Source organism: Protopterus annectens, chromosome 2.part2 (assembly GCF_019279795.1).
Source record: "Protopterus annectens isolate FY-2018-M chromosome 2.part2, PAN1.0, whole genome shotgun sequence".
In the NCBI taxonomy this organism is placed as follows: Eukaryota; Metazoa; Chordata; order Ceratodontiformes; family Protopteridae; genus Protopterus; species Protopterus annectens.
The window spans coordinates 647,085,414-647,111,677 of NC_056730.1; the positions used below are offsets into that span (position 1 = coordinate 647,085,414).

The 26,264-nt window shown below is 40.5% G+C and overlaps 1 protein-coding gene across 1 annotated transcript in view; it reads left to right on the forward strand.

Annotated features, from left to right (window-relative positions):
- LOC122795753 (shootin-1-like) overlaps positions 1–26,264 on the forward strand; it is a 944,918-nt gene that overhangs the window by 289,085 nt on the left and 629,569 nt on the right. The window contains exon 5 of the mRNA XM_044064066.1: positions 1–9. This exon is cut by the window's left edge and continues 148 nt beyond it. Within this exon, the coding sequence (XP_043920001.1) occupies positions 1–9 (9 nt within the window). The remainder of the gene's footprint in view (positions 10–26,264) is intronic.

Sequence of the window (26,264 nt, forward strand, 5' to 3'; positions counted from 1 at the left end):
AAATCAAAGGTAACATGCCCATATTCTTTGTCTGTCCACTTGGTATCAAGGCCAAGATGACTATTTTTTGGCATAAGAAAGCATAAAAAACATCAGGAATTACATAGAGTAAGTGGTAGAGAGAGCATACCCACTAGCACTACTCATTAATGTTGGGGGAAGAGCACAAAGGATCGCTATAAGTATATGATGAACATTGCTACTCTCACTCCTAAATATGTACCAGCCAGCAAAATTTTGTTGTGAATTGTGATATCAGCACAATAAGAAATTGTGGCATGTCACCTGAGAGAAGGTCTCATACTGTAGGGATAGGAAGGGCACTGAACAGGTAGAATTAATTTAGCGTGGATAGTGGAAGCATAGGGTCGTGTCTATCACAGCTACTTCTTTAGGGCCAAGGCCTTAATATAAGAAGACATCCCTGATATTTTCTAAAGAAATAAGAATAGTAAAACAATTACAAAACACTACACCAGTGTGGCATCAGATATGTAAAGAAAAAAATGTACTGTACACATGATTTTGTGTATTACCTTGTTTGGAGATTAAATAAAGATATGCATTTCTGAAAATCAGAACTCTGTTCATGTAGAATGGAATGAGTTTTGGGCCTATCACAAGACATCAAAGATTCTTTGATAAAGGATTGTCTTGAGAAAAGGTGAAACAAAACAGCAGATCAATGACTTGTGCCTGAGTTTTCGTTGCTAAACATCAAGGAACACCTATGCCAGAATACAAAGACATTAATGGGTTATCAACATCGACAAAAAGCAAAACCTCATTGTTTGACTTATAGAGATGTACTAAAGCAGGCTCTAAAATATCTTATAGCACTATCCTTTAGCACCTGCCACATAGTACTGCTGCCACATAAAAGTCTAAACGCCTGTTAAAACCTACTGAATTGTTTGTATTTTGACCACTATAGAAAGGACATTTGATTTAATAATCACTCTTTCTGAGCTGGAATGATAATGAATCATCACCAGATATTAGTCATTGTTGGACAGCTGACATGGGAGTGGTTAATGATAACTTTTTAATAAAGGAATGGAGCTATGTTACAGAGCTTGGAATTTGAGAGTCTTTGTGATGAAAAATAAAATCATAATGAGACAGTGGTCACCGAATATAAAACTAAGCATATTGGATGCTGTGACCTGCTTGTATGAAGCCAGACTGACAGGGAGTAGTTCCTTGACCCAGGATTATGGCAGGAAAAGTCGGGATCACACAAGAGTGAGCATTTTGTAAATGTGTAACATCAGATGGCAGTGTGGGATAGCAGTGTAAAATAAAAATTACCTTTATAATGGAGTCATAATTTGTCTGAGAACAGTTTTATTATGCACCATTGAAATAACAGAACTGGAAGTAAGCAGAAGGCGAAGACCGTTTTTAGGCTTTCTTGATCACTATGAGTATTTCTGAATACTGTACTTCCTCTAATTACCCCTTACCCCTTACTTGGCAGTGAGTGATTTGCTGTTTTTAAATGTACTATTATTTCATATGAATCCCTATCTCAGTTTTGGTAATAAGTAGTGCAACCGCAAACAAGTTTATAATGTCTTTGCCTCTGTAACTTCTAGTGCATTAATAGAGAAAAGGAAGCATAACTCTTACAAGTAAGCCATGTAATTCTTAACTGCATTATTCACTGTTAATCAGTCTTCATTGTAGCTTCAGCAGATCATTGCAGAGAAATAGCCTAAAAGATGGTAGAAATCTATGCTGCATGAATTGCAATCATAGCTGTATAGGAAAGAAACTGCTAATGTTAAAAAAAAATGTTACTCCATTAGTTAACTTAGTATTGTGACTATAGGAAAGGCAAGACTGCAGTTATCAGTCTAGAATTCAAATAGTTTCATAATTATAATTATGGGAGGGATTCCAAAAAAAAGCTTCATAGTAGAGGAGGGAAGAGCTTCTGTCATCCCGCTCTTGCAGCTGGTAAATTACTTTTCTGGCCTGCTCCTAAGATGACATCACTGTGGGAGGGCAAGTTTCACCTAATGCAGTACCTCGCAATACCAAAGGAGAGAAGGGCAAGGAGTCCCCAACACCAGGAATGGATAATGAGATGTCATCATAACATTCCATGCAAATGAGCCTCTTACCTATTCCTGGTGTCAGCAAAAGTTATCTGAGGATCAGATGGCCCTGCTGTGTCTGGCCAGAGTTCTCTGGTATAATAGTTTTTACTTTGTTAACTCAGATATTGCATGGATAAAGCCTTTCTGCAGTACCAGGGCTACATATAGTTGGAGCTGCATAGCCTCAGGCCATCCTTCTCAGGAACTCCACCTGCACAGCAGGTAGGTGAATGCAGACAGGATGGTCAACACAGTCATCATGCTTACATTTTCATATTCAGAGCAAGGTAATGGCATATGAGGCCTACTAGTCTAACAAGGTAATCTACTCCATTTTCACTGAAGGGCACTACATACCATCCACACTAGAGGTTGGGGGGCTCACACTATTTTTAACTATGCAGACACGTTGTTCCCAGTTTCCCCTTCATTTCAGGTCCCAGACTGTGTAGTACAAATCCACCTGTATGAGAAGGTCACTACTGTAGGCAGTCTGACTTCTGAGCCAGTGCTGCCAGCATTACCCAATCTGACTTAGAGATGGAGCTTCTGTTTTGCAAAACTGCCTATTGAAGTTATTGGCTTCTCCAGAGATTTAGCCTCATTCATTGGTGACCTTCATTATTGTATAAACTGACCTAATTTGGTGAACAGAGTCAAACTATTTTTGGGACTGGTTGCATGTATCTAGCATAGCACTACATTTTGACCAAAGGTGTGGAATAACTGATCAGCATATCATGTTACTGCATGCCCAAGTCCATATGGAATCCAGAGCAATATATAACTAACATTTTTACATTCATGGAAAGAAATCTCAAAAGTTACACAATTTAACCCTATCAGGACACTCAAATCACAAATGAAATATACAAATGACTCACCAAAAATACAGAACGCTGCTCTGAAGACTAACAAAGCATTCCATAAGTGTACACTAGCTGCTGACACTAAGGATAATTAAAAGTTCTTTGTTAGCTACATTAGAAAACTGTGGAATAATTTACATCACTACTTCAAACTTATCTATATTAAGAATCAAATCCAAAAGAAATTGCCAACATATTGGAAAATAGGTTTGCTGCAAATTTCTTCACTGAAACTATCATCCTTACACCAAACATCACTGAGTCACTCCCACAACCATCTCCAAGGATCATATCTTTAAATCGCTCTCCAAGACCAAAACATCTTTTAGTGGGTCCCAAAAATTTATCAGTTTGTCTAATAAATAGTGTGAAGCAGGCTCTTGCTAATTACTTTCTTAAGTTGTTTAGCATACGCCTTAATGAGTCATGGTACACTGTGATGGTGATGCCAGTCTATGAGGGTGGACCTACCACTGACCTGGGAAACTGCAGACTCTTCAGCCTTATGCATCAGCACTGATTTCTTAAACCAGGGTATTAAAAATTGGATCATTCCTTACCCACAACAATTCTGATTTGTTAGGGGGTAGAGTGTGCCTGTTAAATCTTGTGAGCTTCTTTGAAAGGGTCATGTAAGCAGGAGACAGTAGTCACACTATTCACATTGTCATCTTGGATATGGCCAAGACGTCTGACACCATGCTACATGATGGGAGTGTTAATGGCTTTAAATATTGATTCAGATATGGTAAGATGGATTGCAATCTGACTCAAGGACAAAACACATTTTACCAGGGTCAGTGATATCTCCTCAGTTTTGGAAAAGATGACCAGTGTCATTCCCCAAGGTTCAGTATGAGGTGTCTCCTTTTTGGCATTTAAATATCTGTCCTAAACACTGACAAGAAAGATCTCTGGCTGAGTAAGTTCACTTATGGAGATGAATCAATATTTGAAGACATTAACACTCCTATTATGCAGCATGGTGGCAGATGTCTTTGCCAGATCCAAGATGACAGTGTGAATAGTGTGACTACTGTCTCCTGCTTACATGACCCTTTCAAAGAAGCTCACAAGATTTAACAGGCACACTTTACCCCCTAACAATTCAGTCCTGGGTATTCTCCTGTTTGGTATCTACCTCTCTAAAGTCCAGGCCAACACAAAGGGACTCTGGCTGACAAAGGCCGCAGACAAGTGCGAGCTGGGAGCTATTATTAACTCCCCAAGTGATGTTGACATCCTACAGAAAGGCCTCACTGAGAGACCAATGACTGGTGTCAGAACCATGGCCTAAAGCTCAGTGCCAAAAAAATGTGTCATCATCCCCTTTGGGAAAAACCCGGTTCCCATGAATTACCACATCAATGGTAGTCCACTGAACACAGAAGGCATTATAAGACATCTGGGAACACAGGCTGACAGCAACCGCTCTTTTGACCACCACATTGTCACTGTGGTCAGAAAGTCCTTCTATGTGGCACATCTCATTACTAAGGGTTTTGCATCCAGGAAGAAAGAGGTCATTGTCTCGCTCTACTCTTCCCTCATTAGGTCAGTCATCAAGTACAATGCCCCATTTGGCATGTACCTCACTAGACACCTGCAACAACTGGAGAGGCTGCAAAAGTACCTCACAAAGAGGATCCTAGGCCTTAAACACATCCTATATGGACAGACTCAAAAAACTCCAACTATTCTCTGTCGCATATTGCCTACTTAGAGGCGATCTCTGCTTGACTTACAAAGCCATGTCTGACCGAGCTCTGTTAGAAATGCTACATCTAAAGAAATCCCAATCCCTCTGCACTACATGCTCCAGAGACCTCAACCTAATTACCACAATCAACAGAACGTGCTGGAGGGACAGGTTCATAACCCAGAGATTGCCCATGCTATGGAATAGACTTCTTATACATGCCAAATAGAGAACTTCACTGGCCCTCTTCAAGAGAAATCTTGATGAGTGGATGGGAAATAGAAAATTCACCCTGGGGATCACTCCAGTGGCTCTACTTGACAGAGGCACTGGGAAATAAGGTCAGGTGGCACGATGCCAGGGTAATCCTATGTGTTAGGCTTGTAAAGGCTCCAGGACTATTAGCCTAGTACACACCTATGAACCTATGGTAGTAGGCTGGGTATAGTGGTTAAATCAAAAAATTATACTAATAACCTTCCAAGGAAACTAGCACACATTAACTTCTGGTGCACTGAAAAAGGGCTAAAATGAAATACTAAAGAATGCAATATCATCTCCTTTGGAAAACAACAAATACGTACCACCTACAGCATCAATGACACCCCACTTTCCAGTGAGTCTGTGATCAGGGACTTGAGCACCTGGGTTGATGTTTCCCTGTCCTTCAATCACCATGTAGCAACTGTAGTCAGAATGTCCTACTATATCTCACAATTATTGTAGTGGGCATCTCATTTAAAACCAAAGAAGTTATTGTTTTCTTTTACTCTGCCTTGGTTAGACCCATCATAGAATATATTGCAGCCTCTGGAATGTATTTCAAAAGACACATAAAAAAACTCAAAAAATGTAGTGGTCCCTGATAAATGGGATCCTGAACCTCAAAAGTCTAAGTTATCAGGAAAGGCTGGAATCCATTTCCCTGTACTCTGTGAGATATAGTTTTACCTGTGCTGTGCCTATCTGTGTCCTCCTGTTTCTTGATATATCAGGTACTGTAATCAACACTAGGACAGCATATCTTAATTTATATCAAATAATAAATAAAACTAACTGGATCAATAAGTTTATTACCCAGTGCTCCCCTATGCTTTGGAATACAGTCCCCTTGCATGTCAAGCAATGTGACTTCATGCCAGCCTTTAAAAATAGCTTAGACAATTGGAGCATGCCCTATAATGCACTCCAAGACTTGCAGGCCTTGTCCTCCTTGAAAAGATTGTTACAGCATGAGGGTGGCAATTGGCAAGGCATACATGGCCTCTGGTTGATTAATCTTGCATTTCCTATCATTCCTGTGATAACCTCATTTACATGTTTAAAATTTCTTTCCAACTGAGTGTTATCATGAAGTTAATTAATTTCAAAATTCAACCCAAGAAGTGCCAGTTTGATAGATTGGGCAAACAGCACTACGCTGAATTTTCATGTATAAATGTTACCCACATCTGAGTTTACAATGTCTTGAAGATCTTAGTCTCTGAAAGTTAATAGTGTAGTATCAAAACTTTAAAATCTCTGCAGTTTCTTATGCAGCCCTACACAGTGGCTAATATATGACAGTATGTGTGCTCTTTCTAATTCTTGAACAGACCATTAATACCTATTGTTAAAGTGATATCTGTGGCTGGTGCTATGTTCTCATGTCACATTTAAATGATCATTCTGTTTGCAAGCTGGAACACTGCTCTTTGCTTACACTAATATACTGCACTGCCCTGCATAAGTAAGAAACAACTACCTCAGACTCTTAGTCTTAGGATTTTCTTGGTTGTACTAATTTAATAAAGATGTCAATCTGCATCACACCTACACCTGCTATTTTTCCTTAAAACATAACTTCATAGAATAATAATATATTACTGAATTCCTTTTACCTCTGTGTGTGCAACTTTAATTTTTTCAATGTTCACAAGTGCACACCTCCAGGGTATTTATTATTCACCAATTAGTTGTCCACAGTTCACTTAACTAGTTGTGGGGGGAGCATTATAAGTATGCAATGATGAGGGATAGGATGAATGCAATCTTATGTAGTGGTATTAATCTTGTATATCACATACATTACCTGTATTATTTGTTAACGATGTACATTACTTGCATTCTTTATTGATACATTTGGCATTTTCTTTCAGCAGAGATGGGTTGTAAGGTATATTACTACAGGTCACAATAGGGAATGATACAGCTCTGTAGAAAAATGTATTCTACAAGAACATCTCTATAGTTGTGCACTTCACTTGTGAGACAGTCCTGGTAGTCCTACTAGATGCAGAAATCCTTCAGCCTACAGCCTGTTTCACTTGCCCAGTGTGTAATATGTCTGGTGAACTTTTAACTCCGTAACCCACAAGCATTGCTACCTGTTCTTTTTCCACTTCAAGCAACATATACCCTAGTGGATACCACCAGCCTCCTCTCTTCATCCCACTCATGCTCCTTGGATCCTGTTGGTGACTAAGAAACATTTTGCAGGCATCGACATCAAGATACAGATGCCTAGGTGATGTAATCCTCCTGCCATCTGTAGGAACTCTCCCTTCCTAAGGCAGTTTGACTTGTAATACTGCACTGCCTACTTCTACTTTCATGTTTCCCCTCAAAATTGAGAAAGAATCACCCAATGAAAAAATGCAATGCCAATATAAGCTCTGGTCTTTCCTTTTACCATTTGGGTTCCTGTGTACATTTTATGTAGTTCAGCTCAAATAATCTTGACTAATCAGTAACACTTTCACAGCCCTAAGACTGAAAGATGTTATCTAAAATACAAATAAATAATTTTAGGAATATTTATGACCAGTTGTTAACAAAATAAAATACACTTTGAAACTTTTCATAAATGTTATTAAAGTCAAATTTATTTATTTATTTATTTTTCTTTTGTTAACTGGGTTAGTCCAAACTGGGCTGATGGCCCATTTTCAGTGGACACCTGAGGAGAAAAGCTCCACACAAATAAAAATAAAAAAGAACAATAACAATAACAATAATGTTACAATAGAAGTACTGTGAATATGAATACATAACATACATTCATGCCTTAATGGAACTTAACAAAAGATAAAATTCTGCAAAAAGAATAGCTAAAAATACTTGAGGTAGAAAGATGGTATAAGAATGTAGATTTAAAATAGGGCATCAGAAAAATGAAACATAGCCCCAGAAACATCTTTAATGACTAAATCAAGTTGAATACAGAGGAAGAAGAAGTATTAACTAGGAAGGTTGAAATGGGGGGGGGGGTTAGGAGAATTAAGCAAGTGAAAGAGAACAGTTATGAGAAGAGGGGTGGTGGGAAGTATAGTAGCTAAGAAAGAGAGAAGATAAGGTTTAAGTACAGTATTGCTTTGTGGCATAGCTAAGATACCACAGTTCTAGTTATTATGAAGTTATATTGAAGCTAGGAGAATTGTTATAGTCTAATGATTGGAGAAGCACATGTTAGGTAGGGTGGCGACAGGTGCAAGAGGGAGAGTTAGAAAGGTGTTTTTTTTTTATTCTCTTTTGAAATGGATCGAAGATTGGATAGAATGTATATTAGCTGGGAGTTTGTTTCAAGTTTGAGATGTGGAGTATTTATAAAGTAATCTGCCTATTGTTTTGTTAGGCCTGTAGATGTCAAGTAGCAGTTGGTCAGCACTATGGAGAGATCATGAAGGTTTGTATAGATAGGAGGGTGGACAGTGAGGGACAAGAGAATTAAAGCCAATGTAGTTATTTAAAGGCCAGGCAGTGATGGGATTTGTAAGGGAGGTTACAGGCAAATCTGGCTATCTGGTTGTAAGTTTGTTCAAGTTTGCTTGAATGATTTGCTTGGTGGTGGGTGAATATAGGGGAAACATAAAGTAGGCAAGGAAGGAGGTTGGCTTGAGCCAGTGAAGTCCTCAAGGTGATGGATAAGAATTTTGTTTCTATACAGGAAGCTAAGTTTTTGATTGGCCTTTTTTGATGGATTGTTGGATATGCTGGTCGAATTTCAATTGATCATCAATAGTAATTCTTAAGAGTTTGGTGTGGGAGTCAGTATGAATGATGGTATTGTCTAGGAAGAGAAAGTGAAGGAAGTTTTAAGGTTGGACATATATTTTGGGAGGAAAAGAAAAAGCTTAGTTTTCGCTGGGTTAAGGATGAGTTAGTTATTGATTAACCCAATGGTGTTAAAAGATGCAAAATGCAACCATGTTTATCAAGATGCAAATGTAACCACATCTCAAAAACAATTAAAATACAATATGAAAACAAGTTAAGCTGCATATATGCCACCTAACATCCATTATTTTACTTTCTAGAGAAATTTGTTCCAGCTAAGACATTATCCATAAAAAGTGGCATTGATCTAGCACACTATGATTTTCAGAATGTTCCTTATCTAAAACTCTGCCCTAACAGTGTCAGAAGTAGCAATGACAAAACCCATTGTGACTATGAGTGGGTTGGTCTGTAATAGTTTTCATAACATATCTAAAAGATGTTACTTGACTTAAACTCATGCCGCCCACCCCCGTGTATAACAACCTGTGATTAGACAAACAAACATAATAATACAGTAGGCGTTATCATCTTGTAGCATTACAAGCTGACCTGTTTACATCAAGAAAGAAGTCCATGGTCACTACAGAGACAGAATTCATCTTTGTCCAAATTCAAATTAATAAATTAAAGACCATCTCAGGAGTCTGCATTTATATTGCCCCCAGGGACACAAACATTCATTACAGATGGAGCTCTTCATCAGCTCACACGCAGTGTAAAAGCAAAGAGCTCACCATTAAAAGTTTTTGAAGTACTGACCAAATAACTTCGTGGGATGATTTTAGCCATCTGTCAATGGTCTCAATCAGTTGATAAACATGATAATAACAGTAGACAAATCTCATTGAAATATACTAGATTTCTTACTTACTAATACAGCAAGTGATATTAAATTAGTAAATAGCATGGGTGACTCTGTTAGTGACCCTCTACCTATATTAATTGTGTGGGGGGGGCTATAAAAATCAAGAGGCTGCAGAAGTTTGGCTACTTTAAGGATATGGGGAACTATGATGTTAAATGCTTCATTCAATTTCTGCATGCTTTAAAGTAGGACATGCTATATCAGTTGCCAGTTAATGATGCTGTTTATGATGTTATTTCATTGTTTTTGAGTGTATTGAACAGTGTGGTCCTCTTACATGAAAGGTATAGTTATACTTAGACACCTGCCTGAATCATACCTCTCAGCCTGTTAGCACAAGAAATCTGAATAAAGCCAAAAGTAATTGGGGGCAAAGGTCAAAAAATACAGACAGATTTTAGGTATTGCTCTTATAAACTTAGAGAGATGATAGAATAAAAGGTTTTGTTTTGCCATGTATTTTCTGTAGGATGTGAAATCTGAAACTCAAATGGATGCCATTACTTAGTGAATTCAGTCCTCACTGATTTGCCAGAAACCCACAAATTTTATGAGGAGCAGACAAAAAAATATCAGGTGAAAATCTGGACATTTTGTGAAAATCAGGACAGTTGAGAGGTATGCCAGGATCATGATCTACACCACTGTCATGACAGCTCATTTTTCTCTAGGCATTTTAAACTAAAAGACAACGGGCAGGATTCAACAGACCCTACATCAGTATCTGCTGTAGGATTCCTTTTGTGTGATATTCAGGTGATGAATGAAATGTTCATCTAATATGACGTAGAAATTGCCCTTATTGTGTAGAAGTGTACTGCACAAACTTTTCAGGATATCTGGCCTTACACAAATAGTTAGTCATATCTGCTGAGTCATAATAATCATTTCAAAAGATGTACCACCACCTTGTCATTTTCAGAAAGCTGTACACAGAATTAACTTGTGATTTGCAGTGAGGCCTGCAAAACAGCAACTAGTTGTACAAGTGTAATGAGACAGGCATTATTGATAGAATTTGTGGAAAGCACACACTTTACTGTAGTCATTGATTGCCACATTTGCATTCATGATCACTTTTACTTGGCTAATGACATCCTGACACTATTTGTAAAAAACAAAATCATCTGGATTTCAACCCTGGCTCACCTGCACTCTGACTAGAGCCCCACTGCTCTTATAAACTGTGTCACAGCAAAAGCTAGGTAGCTGGTGTATTGTTCCACACTCAGCACTGTCCAGAGTGCTGACATCCACACCTTGTCACTGTTCCTGTTTGTATGGAGGAAGGCAAACCAAATTAAATCTTGCACTTTTTACCTTAAGCAGAGAACCACATTTGCTCAGCTCTTAATGTCAAGCAAATGGGGAAGGCATGGCCAACAGTTATTTCTGTACTAAAACCATGGCCCCAATATTTCAAACATGGATGCACATCATAGTATATGCCAGCAATTTTTATGATAACATATAAACATTCTCAACAGATGTATTTTGCAGTTAACTCCAATCAGGTCAGTTACTGTATGTCCCTATTTGTGCACAGTTTGGCAATGAGAACCAGTGGACACTGCTACTTCACAAGTCCAAGCTGAATTCCTGAAATCCAAATCATACATGCATGAATGCTTTGCTATCATCCACGCAAATCAGCTTCTCAGTGATGCACTGTGTGAAGAGGTGCTCAGCATGTCTAACTCTGGTTACTGGGCTGTAATCCTCCAATACATGGTAATGCATTCATAAACACAAGAGAAGAGCAGTGATGTGTACTTCACTGGACACATACTTTCTGATATTCATGTGTGCCCTGCAGCAATGTGCTTCCAAACTGTATATCAGGACTTGGGCCATTGTCAAACACTCTCTAGTGTTACAAAGCATATCTGCACTGATACATTTCCTATAGGTTTACAGTGACACTAGACATTGATTATCCATTATCATATCACATTGATATCATCAGTAACTTCTATTAATGTGGGCATACCTTCATCTGAATATGAAGACACATATCCCCATCACTGCACTATTGCTATTTCCAAAGTGTGTGTTTCTTTGTTTGTATGTGTGTCATTTATGCAGTATCCTGAAAAATAGGTACATGTCTGTCTCACTTGTGCAATACACATTCATGATAGCTTCTTTCACCTAGGTTGCCATGATGTATTTATATGTACTTTTGCAAATTGCAATCACACAATCTTATCATATGTTCATGGGTGATTACTAGGCTAATGGCACAAGAATCTTTAGAAACCTAACCAATAACACCCAGGATATATATCTTAATACCGCAGATATGTTCTGCCTTTGCAAACAAGTCTCACAACAGTACATGTAACCTGCAACACTATGATGATGTAATCCTGTATAAAGTGCACTCTGGCATTATAAAAATCAGATATCTGTGGTGGCACTTGTTAAGTAGTGTTTTCTAGCTTGTCTAATTAGACAAGTAGGTGTTCTAATCTCACAACACTGAACTTCTGTGTGCAGTCAGAAGAGCATGAGTACAGGTTCTGCTACCCTTACTCAAGTAGCATTCAGAAGATACTTTTACACCACTACATGACTCCACAGCAATTTCATACAGCCCTCCCAATATCCTCTTCTCAGCATAAACTGAAGATATCATCCTCTATAAAGTGCATTCTGACACTATTCAAACCATATTTCTACAGTGGTGTAAGTATTAACTACTGTAACTAGGGTGTCTGGTCTCACAGCAGTCAATGTGTGTGTGTGTGTGTGTGTGTGTGTGTGTGTGTGTGTGTGTGTGTGTGTGTGTGTGTGTGTGTGTGTGTGTAGTTAAGAGCTCATGTCCTGCCACCTTCACTCAAGGAGCATTCTGAAAATGCTTTTATATTGCTTTATGACTCCTCAGCAGTTTCATACAGACCTCCAAAAATCTTCTTCTCTGCATCCACTGATCTTGTCAACTTCTATAAAATGCACTGTGACAGTATTAAAGACAGACTTGTGTGGTGGTGCTAGCACTAAGTACTGTGTTCTATAGCTTGTGTAACTAGATAGATAGGGGTTCTAATCTCACAGCAGTCAACATGAGTGTGTGTATTCATTCAACTATCAGTCTAGAGACAATTTTACACCAGAATGAGAGTCCACAGTTATGTCACACATGCCTGCCAACATCTTTTTCTCTGCATCCACTGATGATGTCATCCTCCATAAAGTGCACTGCCATACTGTTAAAAAGACAGATTTGTGCAGTCATGTTAGCATTAAGTTCTGTGTTTTGCACCTTGTATAACTACATAGGTAGGGGTTATGATCTCACAGCAATTAACTTCTGTGTGTATTCATTCACCTACTATTCTGGGGATAATACACACCTGGCAACATCTTCTTCTCTGCATCAAATAATGATGTTAACCGCTATGAAGTGCACAGTGACACTGTTAAAATCAGACATCTGTGGTGGTGCTAGTCTTACACTGCAGAATGCAGCTTCTATACCTCCTTAGGTATAGTATTAAACTCTGACCTCAGGCAACATCGTGTGTGTGTGTATGTGTGCGTGTGTGTGTGGTTGGTGGTATATTACAGTCATTGTATGATGTTTTGAATCACTTTTCATTTGACTACCACTCAGGACAACCTTTTACATTGCCCCTGAATTCAACATCCCTTTTTCTCTCTGTCAATGTAACATCCATACTGTGGAACACTGAGGATGTCATCATCTCAAAGATTCATACACATATCATGAAGCACAGCCCCTCCATGACCCTCTGCAAGCCATCTCTAGACCACTGGATGTGTAATTGCTAATTATGTCATGGGGTCATGCATGTCACATATGGACAGAGGCAATCTCTATTAAATCAAACTCATGCACACATATCTACATACCCCTATTATCTTCTGTCAGATAGCTACAGCAATTTGTGTTTAAATTGTATAATAATGGGCAGAATTTTATGTGCTTTTGGCCAGTAGCCTAATAATGTCCTTTGACCCTCTGAACATTGTCCATGTCAAAGGTGTTGTCATCCACATGTGCTATGTTGAGGTGTGGATGTAGTAAATCCATACAACAGTTCCAATCTGTAAACCGAGCTACCATACTGATGGCCATTGCTGACATTTGGATACATGTTTTTTCCATAACAGCTGTAGTAATATGCCTCCTGAGGACTGTTGACATTGGATGATATATGTATATTGTTGCCTTACTAAGGCATGTGTCCTTGTATTGCAGTATATCAACATTCTACACAGTTGTCATGCAGTCATCGCAGTGAATGATGCAGTATGGCACAAGTGTGTGTGTGTATATACCTAGCATCTGGAAATGTTATCTTGCATACAGCAAAAGTACGTCATATTGACTACATGGGCACATACGCCTGGGTTCAGTCACATGTTGTAATGCTGTTATACAGACAAATGTATGGCATGCTGAGATTCACTTGCAACTTTGTATGCACTATGGTGTTGGTATTCACAAGAATTATACAGGTGTTCCCCCGCAGCATTGTGTGACTGTCGGCATTTGTGCCATCAACTGTTCTGCATGAGCCATATCCACCTCAGTTGTCATGTGTCAACATATGGTGGATGGGCCCTCACTCACACATTTCCACTGTTATACACATAGATATATGATGTACAACTGATGTAATGATGTGAAATAGGTAGAGTTGTATGACTGCATTAACAGTTCCACTGTGTTGCATTTGATTCAGACCAAACATGTTATTTGGCCTGATGTCCAGTTGTAACATAGATTCACCTGTAGTGTGACTGCACTGCTTTATGGATGTACCACTACATCACATCAGTATTACCTCTTGACAGTTTGCATGAAGACATATGGATGTATGTCAGGATTTCATGGCAGTATAACATTTTTACTGGCAATGTCAGGGGGGACAGTGATCATGTGGCACATGTGCTGAGTGTTGACATGTAGTTATGTAGGGTGCTCCATGTAGTGTTTGGTATGTATACAATATCACAGTGACACTAGACGTTGCACTGCTGTACTCTCTGTGCACATGGGCTTAGTTGATGCATTGCCATCAGTCTCATACATCAATTGTAGATGCATCAGACAATATGCATTGCAATTACATTTAGTAGGTGAATACAATATGCAACTGCGTGTAAAAAATTCACTCATAATAATGTGTTGTTTGTTATTGTTTTTATCCATCTGGCCAATATCTATGTCAGCCAGGATACTTTAGTGAAGTGTATTTCATTTTGAACAGTAAGCTCCCGTGCATCTTGTCAGCCATACAGAACTATTCTTTGGGACGCATACCCATTAGGATTTGACATTGCAGACTTCCCTTAAAGGTGCTCTAGATACTTGTATGATACGTCTTTCAGAGTTGCAGTAAATACACAGCTCAGTGACAACTTTGATGGCATGGGTTTGATTCTTGCAGGTGGAGTTTGTGGCTTATGTATCATACAAACATCTCAAGTAACTAGGATTGCCCCTGAGTTCAACTTCAGGTTAACATTATGCCTCTTAACCCCTCCAAAAAGTGGTCATTTCTGTGGAAGGTATGGTCAATTCCCCTTACAGCATGCTGACAATCATTACAGTTGTGCACGTTTTCCTGCAGAACATTTATAATATGTTACACTCACATACTCTGTCGAAGCCATACATAAATGGTCATACTATTGTAAAAATGTCCCTGATTGTGCCTGTTTCTGTCTACATTTGTACAGGAGTCTGTTGCTGTGTGTCCATGACCAGTTGGGATGTATGCTGACATGTCAGTCATTTCCAATCAAGTTATCTTGCAGATCCTTACACTATACATATACCACCTATTGGATATACTGTCATTGCTAAATGTTCTCTCCAGTAAGAAAGTCAGTCATGTTTATATCACAACTGCTTATCTCCACTGACATGTAACCATGTGTGACCATCACGTATATACTATTGTATGATGATATAATATACTTGCACAAGATGTGTAGACAGCAGTATGTACAATGCTGTCTACATGTGTGCTTATTGTAATACTACTGACTTGTCTTGGAAGTTTACATACATTAAAATATCCTATCTTGTGGATGTTGCCATATTTACCCTTCCGTCTTCCTCTTTCCTCATTCCTATCATTCATGTCTGTGCCCGTTTTCATCAGCACACATCCTCTGCCTAGTGTATGTTCCATTGTATTTGCCCTTGCTGTCTCTCCCCCTATTATTTCATTCTGCAAATAATTGTTGTAGTGTACATTGAAGTCAGAACTGTTTTCTTTACTCTATGAATGCTGCTGTTACTGCAGTATTTTCACTTCCAGAAATCACTGTGGCTATCCGTGCAATCTTGCCGAGCAGGTTTGCTCGTTAACAAACCTGACTGATTCTTGTTTCTGTACCTGTGCTGCTCTGCACAGTTTCCTAGTGGCAGCACTGTTGCTGGCCACGGAACTGTACTTGTATACTTGTAAGTGCAATGAGCAGCACGATTATGTGATTAGCACTGCTGTTCATCGCACTAACACATAAATTCTGTGTAGGCTTCCAGCGAAGCCTACAAGGAGTTTACTGAATTCCCAGGTATCTCTATATTTTATAATACTTGTCATTAAGTGAAAAAAGCAAATTCTCACTAGAATAAAAAGTTCTGTTTTGAGTAACAGTGTATATTCCATAACAATCTAAAGCTACACACTGCTTTACTATCCTCACCTGCATGACAATGAAATTGCTACTCACTTTGGAGATTTTTTTAATATACTACAAAGACCCTTTCAGCTTCAACAAAGGACTGATGGCTGGATGTATCCACAGCGTGATGTTCTATATTCACCTTGAAAACAATCTCATCAAGTTTAATGTATAAATTCCTTTGCAACCTGAAACTCTAGGCATCTTATCCCAGCCCCATGACTCAGAGGGATAAAGTGCAGACTGCTCCCAAGGTGATCTGTGTTCAACTAGTGTCACATGGACTGTGGAGAATGGATAGGGGAAGATTGGAATATGTGGCTGATACTAGCTCATTTATCTTTTAGAGGGAGGGAGGGAGCTCAGCTCACTCTGTTGGTGACACCTGCAAGAATTTTGGTGAATCACCAACAACAGTGGACTACAGAGTTGGGAGGGTGACCGTGCGTCATAGTGCACATGCACCAGCAGAGAGAAACTATCAAGTACACAAGCTTGCAAGGGGTGAGGATAGGATGTCCACAGAATCAGTAGACAAGCCTGCTCCCTAATACATGATTGTTGCCTCCACCATGCTTCTCAACTGTCCATATTTTCACAGAATGTCCATATTCTGGCCTCATATTTTTGGTCTTGTCCTCATAAAATGTGTGGTTTTCTGTCAAATAATTGAGGATTGAAGTCAGTAACCAATGACAGTCATTTAAGTTTTAAACTTGATAGCTTTCAGGAAATGCAGTCTAACACAACACCTCTAATTCTAGCAACTTCTTAAGGCTATAAGAGCAATAGTTAAAATTTGTCTGTAATTTTTGGACCTTTGTCCCCTATTATTTTTGACTTTGTCCAGATTTCTTGTGCTTAGAGGTTGAAAGTTATGACCTCCACCAGGGAACAAATGGGCTGGAAGAATCTTGCCCCAGTGAAGGAAAGAATGGGTCAACTGGGTGCAGAAGGGGAAGTCAATGGGCTGATCTGTGGACTCAAAAAATGAAGAAGAAAATCAGATTAACTTCAATTTACAATCTATACCTTTTAAGGTCCATTGTTTCTATGCCTGCTAACCATTATGCCCTCCTCAGATGCTACTATCTTATTCAGTAATTTCAGTACTTGCTAGGCTTTGAGATAATTGCAGAGAAGGTTGTCATCCAGGCAGCCATCTGGAGACTTTCTTTTTTTAAAGCAAGCCACTCCCATTCTGACTGAGCTACATACTCATAGATGTCAGGGTCTCTTAAGCTTCCTGTCTTTATGTGCAAAGTCCTGCCTGTGTAAAAGTGAAGGTTACTTAATGAATATCACTCAATAGATGTAGCACCCATCCTTGTATTGCATGCAACAAGGCCCCACATCTCTCTCTCTCTCCAGTAGGTGGCAGCACTGGAGAGGACCATAGGTTCACAGGTTCATAAGTAGGTACTAGGCTATTGGCTCTAGGGCCTATATAAGCCTAGCAAAAAAGGTACCCTGGCTTTCGCCACCCAAGAAAATTATTTTCCTGTGCCCCTGTCGAGCAGAGCCACAGAGGTTATCCCGGGGTGAATTTCCTATTTCCCATCCAATCATCATGATTTTTCTTGAAGTGTGCTAATGAGAAGCTTTGTTTGATATAGATAGGTAGTTTGTTTCAGAGTATGGGAAGTCTCTGGGACAGGAATCTATCCCTCCAGCATGTTCTGTTTATTGTGGTGACAAGGTTTTGGTCCCTAGAGCGTGTAGCTTGGATGGATTGGGATTTGTTTAAGTGGAGCATGTCCAACAGCTCTGGGTTTGACATAGCTTTGTATGTTAGGCAGAGATCGCCTCCGAGTAGGCGATATGTGACGGAGTAAAGCTGGAGTTTTTTTGAGACCGTGTGCATAGGGCATCTGTTTGCGGCCGGTAATCCTCTTTGTAAGGTATTTCTGCAGCCTTTCCAGTTGTTGCACATGTCTTGTGAGGTACATACCAAAAGGGGCATTGTACTCTATAATGGATCTAATGAGTGATGAGTAGAGGGGAACAATGACCTCTTTTTTTCTGGATGAGAAACCTTTTGTGATGAGGTGTGCCACGTAGAAGGATTTCCTGACTACTGTGGTGATGTGATTATCAAAGGAGAGACTACTGTCCACCTGTGTCCGAAGGTCTCTTATCACACTTTCGGTGTTAAGTAGACTACCACCTATGTGGTAGCTCATGGGTACAGAGTTTTTACCAAAGGGAGATGACAATGCACATTTTGGCATTGAGCTTGAGGCCATGGCTTTGACATCAGGCATCTGTCACAGTGAAGCCCTTTTGTAGGATGTCCACATCGTTAGATGTTTCAATTATGACTCCTAGTTTGCAGTCATCTGCGAACTTCATTAGCCAAAAACCTTCTGTGTTAGCCTGTACTTTAGAAAAGTAGATACCAAACAGGAGAGGACTCAGGACTGAACCCTGTGGTACTCCACTTGTCACTGGTCTGAAGTCGGATTGCCTCCAGAATAAATGAGCCAACAAAGGACACTGTCTCCCACTTAGAATGTGCTAATAATTACAGTATGTTACACTCTGTTCAACTTATGTGATTCTTAGACTCCAAGAAAATACTATATGTTGCTGACACCTTGTGTGAATTTTCTAAGTTCGTTCATGATATAGCTTAGACTTTAGTTTTAGTATTTGTTATATTAGTGTTTGTTATATAATTATCATCTGACTCTTTCCTTTGGGTGTCATCTAACATGTCAAGTGAAGCCATCTCAAACTGTCATTTCGTTGAGTTTCTCCACTGCAGTAATGACATTTCCAGTGGTTTATTTAGGCCCCTGTGTAGGAGGTTTTGACCTCCCCTTCCTTAATTAACCATTCTTTCGGATCATTCCATTTTTGAAGCAAGGGCAAATTCTACAGAATGATATATTTGATTTTTTTTCCTTGATTAAAAGAACTGTTCCATTTCATTATGTTCTTTGTTATGGTTGTACTTTGACTCTTGTATGACCTGGAGATTTGGTTGAGGACAGCCATCAGAAAATCTACAGAAAGAGGCAGAAAATGGTTACACCAATGCCCTGTCACAAACCCAGGTCATTGCTAAGCATGTGTTTGGCCTGCTAAAGGTTTGTTTTTGCTATTTTTAATTATCTGGTGGAGCCCTGCAGTAATGACCCTGGTAAATGTACTAAAACATTTTCTGTATGTGCTATGTTACATAAATTACATAACATAGTTTTGAGGAAAAAGTTGCAGTATGGAGTACACATGCAGGAGGAATAAATTCTGTCATACTACACAGTGGAAGACATGCCTGATGAGGAGGCTGTGTAAGAGCGAGCAGCAGAGAGGTACTATTACATTTGAAGATGGCTGCAGAATGCTGTGGCACTGGCTAAGAAGCAACAGCTGGCTTATAACTATGGGCCATCTTAAAGGACTGTACAGAACATTGTAAATGCATGCAAACCTATAATCAGGCTGTGCCAGGCCAGACAATCCATCAGACAGAGCCAAATAACAAAGCACAGAGGACTGGGTACAGTTATTATCACTTGCACAGTTGGGTATTATGGTGTCCACTGTCATCCACAGGAAATGATGTGCTTGATGATATGACTGCTATCAACCTAGTGCTGTGTCTGATGTGGTGATGGGGTGTTGTGGCCTAAGGTACATCTGACTGTTACTACTGAGTGTTGTCTGCTGGGCAGGGAAGTGGCACGGTTACCATTTCTGTGCATGTACATGGATGTGGGTATTGGAAATGTCTGTCCTGCTGTGTGAATGTGAGAGATGGCCCACACCAGACATTTCTATGGGATGAGTTCCTCACCCCCTTTAATGTCCACATCTGACCCTAATCACTTCCACACACTGGAGATGTATCTAACACACATTCTGTATACACAGTGAGACTTGTGTCATGCAAGTTGCCTATGGAACATGTCCATCAGGTCACATACATGAGAAATGCAGTCATACAGGTCAACTCACACATTCTGTAAAACACATACTATCTCAGTAAAGATTGATGCAATGCTAGCCTGTCCCTTTATGATGGCTGTGTACATTTACTGGTCATGGATACAGAGGCAGCTAGTTGGTGAAAGTCCCTTAGTGGGACTGGTGACAACCAAGGGAGGACTGCATCACAGGGGAAGGCAACCTTTCCCAACTTGACCAGTCTGTGACTTCCAGTTCTCCATTGCATTCTTGTGTTTCTAGGGTTGGTTGCAGACACAGAGGACATGTCCACTGAGTGGTGTGAGGATTTACATTCCACATTTCCTGTATCCAGCGCAGGCCTTGTGCCCCTGACCATACCAGATTCCAATTGCCATCAATTTTGAATTCTGAGTCATTTCTTTCATCAGGCAGCAGTATGTCCATGCTGGAGGAGCCAGATAAATCTCATCTTTGAAGACACCAAAGGAAAATACCCACAATAAGTAAGACCGATCACAGTTACCTTAATCCCAGCTGATAAATGCTAACTATTACATTTAGTGGTAGAATGTAATGATAGACTGTACTTTGTGCTGATTGCCTTCTAGCTTGTAGCCCTAATGCCCTTACACAGAAATGGATAAACATGTAGTGAATTGTAGCACAGTACACATTTATATATGCAATAACCTAATACATAACAGATACACACCTAAGGCATCTCAGTGGAGATTTTTGGAGCCTGCTGCAGTTTTGCTGTAAGGTCTAGGAGTCCACTGTGAATGACTTAGCCCTACCTCCCATGCAGAGAAGCAAGGATCGCAAGGATCTCCACCTTCTTCACTAATGGTGATTCAGATGATGAACCACCTCCCTTTGACCTGAAGATCCTGTGCCAGGTATGCAGCACACTCCATAGCAGCATGTATCATGGCTGTCGCCTTATGCCTGACCTGACTGTAGTCTCTGCCCTGGCCACCAACAGCATGTATATCACTAATCACATAGAGCCATGCATGGCCACAACAGGCTTAGTCAGATTTATCATGTCTGATGATTTACTAACCATTGAGCTGGAGGGCCTGCAAAAAGAACTCATTCTTTTCATGGTAGAGCTTGCTTTTTTGTGGCCTGCACTTGGAGGGAAAAAAAAGTTATGCGTGGATACATACATCACTACATTTCATAAACTCACACCATAATACACTATACTAGTTTGTGTGCTGCTGGTAGGAGCATGTAATATATCTCTATCTATCTGTATACCTATCTCTCAATTTAAACACCATATTCTCATTCTAAGGCCCTTCACTGGTCCAATTAAGTAATCATACAAGTTAGCACTATTAAACCATAAGCACTACTTACTCTTATACTCTCTACGATTACCCTGTCCTCTATTGGTCCATCTTAAATTCAATTTCCCTATATTACTCTAGCATGTCCAAAGGTCAGTCAATGGTTTCCTCTCCAGTCCAGCTGGTGAATCTGGGAATTTTCAGGCAATGTTACAACTGTTTCATGTACACGGACAACCCTCTCCTCCTCCAAATAGGTTCAAATATATGTGAGAGATGCAACTATTTAGCCAAACTGGAGGCTGAGCTCTCTCATCTCAAAACTGGTGCAACCAGTCAGGAGGAGAAGGTAACCTCACACAACACAATTCCAGTATCACATAGTCCCAACACATCAGCGAACTAAACACATAAATACACAAAAACATACTTGGAGGCTCTAAATAAAAATCTACCTAAGCAACAGAGACCTCCAAAGCAGACATCCAAGCAAACGCTACTTCAAAACAAAACACGCACAACACATAGCCCACAAAGTCAGTGTGCCAAGCAGCCACAGCCCTTAAGGCTGAATAACACACCTGATACTCTTGTAATAGGTGACTCTATTGTCAGACACACTGACGTCCCGCTCACCAGGCTGAATAAAGAGAAGGTCACGGTGAGCTGCCTGTCGGGTGCTAGGATCCGCCACATAACACAAGCACTCAGGTCACTCCAAAGCAAATACAAATATGACTCAGTCATTGTACATGCTGGTGTGAATGACCTGAGACGTACCTCCCTGGACTACATGAAAAGAGACATAGAGGAGCTCTCTGATCATGTAGCCCAGGCTGGTATGACCCTGACCTTGAGCAGCATCTTACCCTCACCTAGAATGATGCCACAGTACAAAGACAAAATGATCGATTTTAACAATTGGCTAAAATTTTGGTGTTATTCAAAGGGGATCCAGTGTCTGTCAGCCTGGGATGACATGATCGACAAGCCACGTTGCTTCACTAGGGATGGCTTGCACCTGTCACCACTGGGCTTTTGGATATTGGCAAAGGCTCTTGCCACCCCCATAGTGCCTTTTTTAGACAAGGCTCAAAAGTCAAACCCACCCCCATAGACAGCACAAGGAACAAGAAACTAAGGGTAATGCTGCTTAACGCCAGAAGTCTTAACCTCAAGATGCACGCACTCGAAGCTCTCCTTAGTATGGAGAACATCGATATCTGTGCAGTGAAAGAAACCTGGTTCAAGGCTCCAGAGAGCACCCCAGCACTACCAGGCTATACCTCATATCATGCTTTTCGGCCCCAAAACCCGGACCGAACCACAAAAAGAGGGAGAGTTTCCATATTTATCAAGGATATCCACACCTCCAGGTTAGTGGCATTGCACAAAGTATCGGAGACTATCCATGTGCAACTAACAGTGGACAAGACTGCTTTGCAGTTTATAGCAACCTGCAGACCACCCTCTCAAAATCAGGAATCCCACTCTGCTTTCCTGAAAACATTGGAGAACATGAAGATCTCTCCGAACACCATTATATTGGGTGACTTCAACTACCCAAACATTGACTGGGAGCACTACTCAAGCCCCAGCACCTTAGCCCAAAGGTTCCTGGAAATTATAAACTCAAATGCTATGGAACAACTAGTCACCACTCCCACAAGAGGGGACAACATACTAGACCTGATCATTACCAACATTGGGACTCTATGCTCCACACCAGAAGTATATCCCTCATTGGTAAGATCAGACCATAAATTAATTTCACTGGATGTCCACATCCCGACCCCACCCCCAGCCCAGAAAACCACAGTGAAAAACTTCTCAAAAGTGAACTTCTCACTTCTCAAAACCGAAGTGGAATCCTTCAAGGCCCCAGGGCCAGTGGAAACTATGGCCCAAACTGCAGAATCCTACATAAACGCATTCTACGGACATCTCCAGGAATGCATGGATCATGCTATCCCAAACAAAGCCAAGACCCAATCATCCAAAGGCAGGCGTCCAGTCTGGTGGACCCCTGCCATAAATAAACTGTGCAACAGAAGGAGGAAGCTACTACATGATAGAGCAAAATCCCTAATAGGGAAGGCATCTCTGATCAGTACTAGCAAAGAATTACGATCCCTCATAAAATCCTCCAAGGCCAGCTTCGAGAGGAAAATTGCACAGGACGCCAAAGACAATCATAAGGCTTTTTTCAGTTATGTTAGGAACCTGGGATGCAACTCCCAGACTTGTTCTGAGTTGATTCTAAATGACAAAAAATACACTGAATCCACAGACATCGCCAATATCCTGGCAGACAGGTTCAGTGCAAACTTCTCCACCCCCTCCCCCCCAAAAGTGCAAGTATCTATCCCGGCAGAGGGCTGCCTCCCAAACATCTCTGATGCTCAAGTGAAGGCTGCCCTCTCTAAAGCAAAAAACACTGCTTCCATGGGACCAGATGGCATCCCAGGTTGCGTCCTACATGAACTCCAAGAGGAACTAATCCCTCAAATAAAACAGCTATACAATCTCAGCCTCACTACAGGATATGTGCCCACAGAATGGCGTACAGCAACAGTGGTCCCACTCCACAAAGGTGGAGCCTCTACGGACCCTGGAAACTATCACCCCATAAGCCTGACTAGCTTAGTCTGCAAGGCTATGGAGAGGATCATCATGGAGCTCATAAACAAAGACATTGGGGACCCACAGACACTAGATCCTACCCAGTTCGGCTTTGTCAAGGGCAGATCCTGCTTTTTGAACCTGGTTGACTTCTTCGAAACAGTCACCAAAGCCATAGATGAAGGGAAGGTAGTCCACACAGCCTATCTGGACCTTGCAAAGGCATTTGACACAATACCCCACTTGGGCATCATAGATAAGCTATCCAGCTTAAATGTAAACCCCTATGTCACAAGATGGGTCTCAAACTGGCTCAAAGACAGAACCCACAGAGTGAGAGTTGCTGGAGCCATGTCAGACTCGAAACCGGTCACAAGTGGCGTCCCACAGGGTTCTGTCCTGGGACCACTCTTGTTCGGTATATACTTTTCCGAGGTACAGGCAAACGTGAGAGGACTATGGCTCACCAAGTTCACAGACGACTGCAAACTGGGCGCCATAATCGACTCTCCAGCTGACACAAACATCCTTCAAAAAGGTCTCACAGAGACAGATAACTGGTGCCAGCGCCATGGTTTAAACCTAAATGCCAAAAAATGTATAGTCATACCCTTTGGCAAAAACAATGTGCCCACAAATTACCACATAGGCGGAAACCCATTAAATACAGAGAAAGTTATTAGGGACCTGGGGACCCAAGTTGATAGCAATCTCTCCTTTGAAAACCACATTGCCAAAGTGGTTAGAAAGACCTTCTACATAGCCCACCTCATCACAAAGGGTTTCACATCTAGATCAAGAGAGGTAATCGTGCCCCTTTATTCATCCCTCATCAGGCCCATCATAGAATACAATGCCCCTTTTGGGATGTACCTTACCAGACACCTGCAGCAATTGGAAAGACCCCAAAAGTATCTCACCAAGAGGATCAAGGGTCTCAAACAGATGCCATATGCTGCTCGGTTAAAAAAACTCCAGCTCCACTCAGTTGCATACCGCCTACTTTGAGGCGATCTATGCCTGACATACAAAGCTATGTCAAATCCAGAATTAATGGACATGCTCCACCTCAGTAAATCTAAATCCCTTAGAGCCACACGCTCGAGGAATTTGAACCTCAGCACAGAAATAAATAGAACTTGCTGGAGGGACAGGTTCATAACCCAGAGGCTCCCTTCGCTCTGGAATAGAATTCCAGTTTATGTGAGGCAGAGCACCTCACTGATCTCTTCAAGAAGAATCTCGATAGGTGGATGGGGGATCGTAAGTTTGTCCCAGGGATTACTCCCGTGTCACTATTAGACAGAGGCACAGTAAACTAAACCTTAAAAAGGGCACAGTATACTCAAATCAAGGGGTGGCGTAAGCCATACAGAATCGGGCTAGGCTTATAATTGCCCCAGGGCATATATATATATATATATATATGTGTGTGTGTGTGTGTGTGTGTGTGTGTGTGTGTGTGTGTGTGTGTGTGTGTAAATATATATATATTTATAAACACATACACACACATATATGTATAGACATTGATTATACAGCTTTGGTAGATTGTGCCCCACCCACTTAGAAGAAAAGTTGGCCAGTAGTCTACATGACAGCTGACATCATCAGGCAATGCCCTCCAATAAAGCAGCACTGTTAAGTATCATTTGTGTGCTTACTGACTGTGACTGACCTTACACATGGCATGCTTTTGATTGGCATGGATGGCTTGTCTGAGTACATATACACACAGTTTCAATGGGCATCAAAAGGATACCTCTCAACCTCAGAGTAAAAAATCTGGACAAAGACTAAAATGATGGGGGGACAAATAGGGACGGATTTTAAATATTGCTCTTACAAACTTAGAAAGTTGTTAGAACAAATTTTCTGAAGGATGTGGAATATTAAACTCAAATGTTTGTCATTATTTAATGACTTCAATCCTGAGCTATTTGCCAGAAAGAAACAGATGTTAGGAGGAACACACCAAAAATATGAGGCAAAAATCTGGACATTCTGTGAAAACTTGTACTGTTGAGAGGTATGTGATTTAATCTGAATAAAAGTAGGCTGACTGTAGGCATAATGCAGGTACCTCCTCCAGTGATAGAAAAACTGAGTGTTCCAGCTGCAGATTGTGGCAAACAGCTACAAAGATATATTTGTGTTTTGTATTCTACATGATGTCACTGTCCA